The 8,402-nt window shown below is 33.4% G+C and overlaps 1 protein-coding gene across 3 annotated transcripts in view; it reads left to right on the top strand.

The window, feature by feature from the left end:
- fmn1 (formin 1) overlaps positions 1-8,402 on the top strand; it is a 75,088-nt gene that overhangs the window by 53,800 nt on the left and 12,886 nt on the right. For all 3 annotated transcript variants that reach the window (XM_015373752.1, XM_015373751.1, XM_015373753.1), the window contains 2 exons: positions 4,006-4,098; positions 8,081-8,132. In XM_015373752.1, the coding sequence (XP_015229238.1) occupies positions 4,006-4,098; positions 8,081-8,132 (145 nt within the window). The remainder of the gene's footprint in view (positions 1-4,005; positions 4,099-8,080; positions 8,133-8,402) is intronic.

Here is an 8,402-nt window from a genome sequence, read left to right as displayed (position 1 = left end):
ATATATATATATATATATATATATATATATATATATATATATAAATAAATGTTCAGTGGTTTGTTTGTGGACTTATATTTTAATTATTCTAATATGTTTAGGTTTTGGTTTTTTTTTCAAAAAGGGAGGAATACATAGCTAAGTCTATTATGTAAAATGAAAAATGTATATTAATGCATTAGTATAATTTAGTTATCTTTAAAACATTATACATTAGAACATTCTTTCTTCTAGCAATGATTTATTTTTATGTAAACACTGACTGTCTAATTGAAGAGCACTTAATTTGTGGGAAAAACAAATCAAGGAAATTCTTTTAAATATCTATTTTTGCTAGAGCTCCAAGGGGTTTTGTGTTTTCCTGATTGCACCAAGTCTTTCTGCTCTTTTCTGAGAGCACAATCCTCCTTGTGGCTGTGCTTTTCCAGACATGCATTATCACTCTAAGATATGTTTAAAACTCCAGTATTTAGGTTTTATTCTTTACAGCTGTTGTGTTTATTGTGGGCTTCCTTGTTGCGTCCTTCACTGTCTGGACCACATTTGGAAACAAGCCGCCTCTAAATTGTAGACTTGCTGTTTTGAGCACCATTTTAATAGGTGCTTTTGAGTTGGGGGATTTTTGCCTGGGAAGTGTGGTTTTTCCAAACAGAATACATTGATTGGTGTGTTTCTATGGTCACTTTTTTTCTTCTTTTTATGAACTTCTCATCCAGAAAGGGTGTTTGCATTTGATAACCCATCATTTATACTATTCAGAATATTGTGTTTTTAAATTGATCAATAAATGGATTTAATTAGATAAATAAAACAATGTAGTTGAGTGTTGTGTTGCAGGTGCAAGAGCTTCTCATGCAAACATGTAAGAGGCAAGCCACACTCTGATGTAAAAGCAGCGACGCAGTAAAGTGAGACAGCTACCAGACCTGTTAATGCTCTTGTTCTTTTGCAGAACTATTTAGCTATGCAGTCATAAGCAAGTTAAGGTATTTATTGCAGGCATTAATGACTTACAGGTTGGAGGATATTGCCAAAGTTGTTTTGCTAGACGCCTGTGTGTATAGTTACACAGGCTTACAGTTGAAAGGAAATGGGGAAAGGTTCGGCTGGCACACGCTCAGTCAGGGCTGTTTCCTCTGAGCTAGTGTGAGTTGGATCATTTGGCACGATAACCAAAAGCCATCGACAAACCACAAACACATCTGCTGCGCTAACATACCCCAGGAGTTCTAAGAATGAAATACTTTGCAATCATGCCAATTCTACATTATTATAAAATAAACCTTTTTGATTAGATGTTTTAAAATTCATTTTTAAGCTTTAAGAAACATGTTGAACAAGTTTTAATCCGATGTAAATAATTTTATAGGAGCTGAAATAGGTGCATCTAAAAAAAAAAAAAAAAGAACCTGCACTACATTAAACTAAAACCACAGCTTGTTGTTGAAAATCCCCATTCAAATCTTTAACAAATAAACATTTCCTGGTAAGTACTATGTTTAAAGTCTGGTTTGCCGTTTTGTCTTCTTATCAGTTAATTACAGGAAGATGACTGAGATCGTTTCATCATTAACTGTTACTATAAAGCTCAAGACGAAACGAAACAATTTCAAATTTAAAGATGTTTTTAATACATCTTTCTTTTTTTCTTAGTTTAAACTTGCATGCTATTCTTTATATAATTTTTTTAGTACATTTTTTCTTTCTGTCACACTCAAATGTTTGACATAATTAAACTAGAGGTAACTTCAGGTAAACATAACCTAAACGCTGTACTGTATGTTATGGACTAAGATTTGTAAACTGATCTAGTCCCATAGGAAAAGTTATTGCTCTCTAAATCTAGTAACTTTTTCGCTTTGCAATAACTGCTAGTAAATGCTATTTAAACTGGCATTATTTTTTTTTTTCTGGTGCTTTCGGTTATTGTTCTGGTGCATGTACTTTTAAGGTCACAGGCTAATGGCCATAAAAGCTTCTTTAGGTTTTCCCCATAGGGATTTAGAATGCATTGGTTCTATTACAGCAAGTTGTCCATGTCCTGAAGAAGCAAACAGCCCCAGTCCATGCCACTTCGCCACCATGATAGACTGTCATAGTAATGTTTCCTCTCTGAAATGTGTTAGTTTCACTCTATATTAAATAAGATGCACACCAAAATACAAATAATATTTTCCTCAAAAGTCTTGGGATCATTAGGATGTGTTTTTGGAGAAAATGAGATGGGCCTTTTCTTGTTTTGGTTTTGATTGATTTTCACCTCTTTCATGTTATTAAATCATTAATACTAACCTAAACTGAAGCAAAATAGGCTTGCAGTGCTTAATTGATTGTTTTCTCCAGTGGGTGAGAGCATTTCTGGTAGAGATAAAGAGAAAAGAAAAGTTTTTATTTCTATTACTAGACAAATAGATGTCCACTACTGTGTTTCTTATCTATTCCTTTCTGCAAGATCCAGGCGTTATCTGTTTTTTTTTTTTTTTTTTTTTGTCTCCTTGGATTTGCTTTTGAAGCAGCAAAGTATTTTTTTTATTGCAGTTAATTCATATTTCACGATGGGAATATCATTTTACAAAGTTTCTTGTTGGCTTGGATTGCACGGTTTGTTTGTATTTTTTCGGATTATCTTGCTATTATATTGAAATGTGTTTGATCAAACACATGATAAAAAGCACACAAACGTTTTTACAAAGCACTGCATATAATAGTGACCTAATTGTTGAACTTATGCTTTTTATCCTTTTTTCTACTCCTGCTTTATTCATATTTTCTTCATTTAATTAATAGTTCAAAACATTCAGATTTGTACAACATAGCTTATTCAATCTCAGTTAAAAGAAAACAAATTGAACTAAATGTACTTTTGGGGTCACGGTAATTTTTTTTTATACGGAAACATTGTAAATTCTGATCATATCACACAGCATTTGGGGAATGACTCACTGACCCTTTAGCAAATTATACATGGATCTCTATTATTGCAATAATGATAGATGTAACATAATGAATGATGTGTAGAGAAACAGCTAAAAAATAAAGTGCACACACAAACCTTTGCAGATGCTAAGAATAAATATGTATGTATTGCTAGCTTATAGATGAATATTTTCAAATTCTGTGAAGCCATACAGTTTTCTTTTTTACATTTCTTTTTTTGATTCATTCCTTTAAAATTTAAGAAACAACACTGCTCTTTTTTAAGATTCTTACAAGTTTAGTTTGCAATATTATCCTTTTGTGTATGAAAAAGCTGAGAGAAATTCCCTGAAATGTTTTTTTAATAAATGGGAATGTATATCTAATTTTATAGATTAAAAGAATTATGAGAGCTTTTACTGGCAGTAATAGTTAATCAGGAGCTACAGGTAAAAGTGCTAACCAAACCAAATTATATTAAGAAAGATTAAGAAAAATTGAATGCAAAATTAAATTACAATGTGATATAGGTTTCTTTGCAAACAGCTTTCTTTTTTTTTCGATTACCTGCTCAGTGTGTATCTTGAAGCAGATTAAATAAAATATACCTATTTTTTTTATATCTAATAATAATAGTGTTCTGTTTTCTTCTGCCTCTTGGCCACAACTCAGTTAAAAAAGGTTTACAATCTCAGTGGGTCATTCCTGGATAAATAGAGGTAAATAAATGCATAAAATACCTTTTTCCCCCAGCCAAAAAAGCAAAAGTCCATCTGGGAATGTTTTATTTTTATATGGACAAGTTTTACAAAACTTTAAACACCTCACCATTAGTCAGTTTTAATTACTATGCATTAAAAAAAAACTTGCCAGGGTAAAGTCCCCAAGTTAATGCTAGCTCAAGGTAAATTCAGCACGCACTGAATTCAGCTAGATCATAACTATCTTCCCAAATGTCATGACAAATAGTCTTCAAAACACAAGATTGTTTAACTAAAAAAGTTGCATCTGCATCCACTTAATCATTAGTAGATAAGTCACCTTCAAATTCTGTAATTAACTTTTTTTTTTCTGCATTCTTTCTACCAGCTTGCGAGAAGAATGTGGAGAAAGTCTGTACCAATTCGTCAGAGGAACACCTGCAGCCCTTTAAGCAGAAGATGGAGGCCTTTGTTTCAGCCGGTAAGTCAAGATTATTATTATTTCTTTTTGTCTGTATTGAAATCTAATTTCTAGTTTAAATTTCACCTGTTATTTTGTCATTTAAAAGGTGTAATCAATTATTTCCATTATATATGTTAGTACTTTTTGAAAATATCCATAAATAATCATTTATTTTAGAATTTTCATATTAAAGTTTGAAACTTTAATGTATCTTATTGGGGCTATATGTGATTTACTTACACAAAGTAGCACATATTCATAACAGTAGATAATTGTATAGAGTGGGATGAAAAAGTATGTAGTAAACCACTGATTGTGGAATTTCTCCTACTTTGAAAGATGAGAGAGGTGTTTTATTTTGCTCAAAGGTATACTTCAGCTATGAGAAAAACTAATAGAAAAAAATCAAGGAAATAACTTTGTAGTTTTTTTAGAAAAGCTGTAAATTATGGTGGAAAATAGGCATTTGCTCAAAAACAACAGTTGAACTTCACACTTTGTAGCATGGCCTTTGTTGGTAAAGACAGAGGTCAAATGTTTCATAGGTCTTCACCAGGTTTGCTCACACTATAGCTGGAATTTTGGCCAATTCCTCCATGCACATCTCCTCTCACTGAGCAACAAAGGCTTTCAGCTTCCTCCTCTAATCTTTGAGGTGTTTGAACTCTGGAGACTGGCAAGGCCACTCCAGAACCATGAAATTCTTTTGTTTCAGTTTCGTTGCCTGAGTGACATGTTTGGGATCATTGTCATGCTGGAAGACACAACCACATTCTATCTTCATTGCCCTCACTGATGGAAGGATGTTTTGGTTTAAAATATCCCATTACATGATCTTATATCCAAACAGCCCCAAAGCATGATGTTTCCACCGCCATGCTTCACAGCAGGCTTGGTGTTCTTGGGCTGCAACTCCACATTTACTTTCTCCAAACACACAGAATTGAGTTTGTGCAAAAATGTTTTTTTTATTTCATCTGACCTCATGATAATCTACCAGTCCTCTACTGGATCTTCCATATGCTCTCTGGGAAATTTCTGACGGGCCAAAATAGGGGGACATGCCTGGCACTACAGGATTTCTAGACATCTTTTCTACCATAATTTATAAAAGAATTCTTAAAAAAAATTCCTACAATGGGAATTCCTCAGTTTTTTTTTCTTTTCATATTGTCTTTCAAAGTTAAAGAAAACTACAGGTCTGTCCCGTGTTTCTAAGGAGGGGAGCTTTACAATCAGTGACTGAATAAATACTTTCTGCCTTTGGTTTAGAAAATAATAAAACTATGCGTTTGTCTTCAACCACCTGTACTATGTACCTCTAAGTATAATCCAGTCCAACAAATTGCCTTAGGAATTGTAATGTGGAAAGAAAATGATACATGGTGTTCAAATTATTTTACAAATAATAAAAAAAACTTTGATAGCTATTTGTATTCAACCCCCTTTACTAAAATACATGTAAATAAGATTTAGTTAACTAGTGTAATTACAAAACAATATCCACAACCTATTTTTTTTACATGTTTTATAGTTGACCTAACACTACTTTTTAACTTTAGCCAGCATCATAATATTTTAATGCAGCGTCGGTTTTGTTTAACATGAAAATAGATCTTTGAGCTCTTTGAAAATAAAACTTGTAAAAATGATTCTTAATAAGCAAAGTTTATTTTAGCTCAGTGGAAGGTATGAATGGTCAGTGTTTGCAATGATTCCATGACTTCAAAAGGCAAAAACAAGTTAGCAGCATGTGCATCAAAGAGCAGCTGAGGCTATTAAACTCTGACTCATCATTAAAACAAAGTCTCCTATCCAGGGTAAGACTCAAAAAGTCACGCTTACATGTGTCTTACACATGATATGACATATTACAACAAACATGAAAGATAGCATAAACCCTGAGTAGGAATTGAGAAGGAACTAATTGGGATTTTTGCTGGGCAGAGTAATGTTTTCCATGTGCATAGAATGAACCAATTAATGTTAAACTTTATTCTGGATGTTGCCTTAATGAGTCCTGCTGTCATGTTTGTCATAAACCCTATATAGTCTATAGCACCTGTCTAGTGTGATCAATATTCACCTAAATATCTAAAGCTTGGATATGATTTCATAGCCTACACTGCAAAAACGATCTAGAACTAGAAATAAGTAAAAGTGTATTAACCCTTAATTTGGGCAGGTAAATAAGATGATTTGCCAATGTAATTTGTATTTTTACTCTCAAAATAAGATAATTAGATAATATGCTTCTTTTTTTCTTATTTTAAATGTAAATTGTCTTGTTCCATTGGCAAAGGGTGTTAATTACCACCTCAATTCATTAAAAAATGCCCTTATTTAAAAAAAAAAACTTGACTTATTTAGATTTCTATTTTTTGCAGTGCAGTGCAAAAACAATCTGAAACTAGAAATAAGTAAAACAAATTCTTAAATTGAGTGTATTTACCCTTAATTTCAGTAGGTAAATAAAATGATCTTCCCATGGAATGAGATTTTTTACTCTTAAGATAAGATAATTAGAATATATGCACTTGAAATAAGACAATATAATTGTTTTTTCTTATTTTAAATGTAAATTGCCTTGTTCTCTTGGCAAATGTGTCCCCTTTTTAAGAAAACATCACTTATTTAGATAGTACCCTTTTTTGCAGTGTAAGCATAACGTCTTCACAAACCTGTCACTGAACTCTCTGGGATGTTTCTTGGTCTTCAAGATGGTATTTTTGCTAATCTTTACAGGTTGGAATACAGATTGACACCTCACTTTTCTAATTGAAAATAAATTGAAAATTCCTTCATCATGCAATGCTTTATATATTTCAATGTGGTCTCGATAAAATCCAAAACAAGTATATTGAAGCGTGTGTTTATAATATAAGTGTCCGGATAATATTTGATATAACCTTAGACTAATCTGTTTCTGATAGAGTAATATGCTGTATGATCTGTTGCTTTAGATTTCTCCTCATCCTATTATCTGGCTACTGGTTAAAGCAGCGGTTAAGAAAAGAGTGTCAGAGTTTTAAAGCCCTAATTTATTATCCCTCTCAGCATGCACGTCTCATAACTTTCTAGTTAGTGACTAGTGGTTTCATGTTAACACATGGAGTGGAGGAAGAGAAACTTCACACGTCTCCTTTCTGGGCCACTTTCTTTTCCTCGGTTTCTCGGCTCCTGTGCCACCTCTGCAGTCACACCAGAGGGGTACCTCAGGCGCCAGCCTGACCCCCACTGAGACTAAAACCATTGGTCACGGCCCCTCTCTTCTTCCCCCTCCTCCTTTTATACCAGACATGCCCCCCTCCACCCCCATCATTAAGTTTTACCCAACATACATGTAAAAAAGGCCTAAAAATAAAAGGGGTTGTTGATCGCAGGCTTTAGTTCACATACTCCCAGAAGACCCCCAAACCTGCCTTTGAACAATTTTTTGGAGACTTCCCCCTCTTAAATCTTCAAGTAGAAAAGGTTCCCCATCATTGTAAAAAGGATGAATCTGGAAAAATGCAATAAATCTGAGATCACAGGCACTCTTTGGCCCTAGATAAATTCTTGCACCTCAGCTTGGCCGCCGCACACATCTGCCTTGCATTTAGACACTTTTACATGGCAGCAGTCCACAAGAGCCCTCGGTTCCCAAGCTTCTCTACTCTATCGAAAACATGCAGCTATATGCCTACACACGTACACAAACGTACACGAAAAACACTCAACAAACACCACATCTCCCCACCTCTAAAGTCTAGGGGGTCATACACTCACTCGTCTGAACATCAACAAGTAGAGACCTGTCAAACTTTACAGTGTGCTTAATAATTTGTTAGGTAACATATTTACAGAGTCTGTGACATATAAACTCCTAGCATTTCTTCTGTAACTCATAATCTAAATGATGGTGAATTAACACAGTGCCCTCTACAGGAGTCATTGGCTGATTCTTTTTTTTTTTTTTTTTTTTGATGATGATTCTAACTTTTTCTTTAATATGTTGCAGCTCAAAAAGAGCATTCTGATGAAGAAAAGCGGTACGACGCAGTACAAAAAAGGTAGGAAGAATACACAAGCTATGGCAATTATTTTAAAGTTATAAAAAAAACCATCAGAAATTAGAGTTAAGATCCAAGAAAAAAAAATATCAAAAAAATGTCTTTATTTAATCATTTAACAATCTTCACCAGTTTTAAAAAGGGGAAACTACATTTCACTGCATTTTTTATTGGAAAGCAACCCTAAAACACTAACAAATAATCTGTAAATCCTTTATCTGCTATTATCTGCCATTATTTTTCCTATAGTAATAGTATATATATATATAT

The sequence above is a fragment of the Cyprinodon variegatus genome, unplaced genomic scaffold (assembly GCF_000732505.1).
Source record: "Cyprinodon variegatus isolate N-32 unplaced genomic scaffold, C_variegatus-1.0 Scaffold91, whole genome shotgun sequence".
NCBI lineage: Eukaryota > Metazoa > Chordata > Actinopteri > Cyprinodontiformes > Cyprinodontidae > Cyprinodon > Cyprinodon variegatus.
Note: the sequence above shows the minus strand (reverse complement) of the source record. Positions and strands in the feature narration are given on the sequence as shown.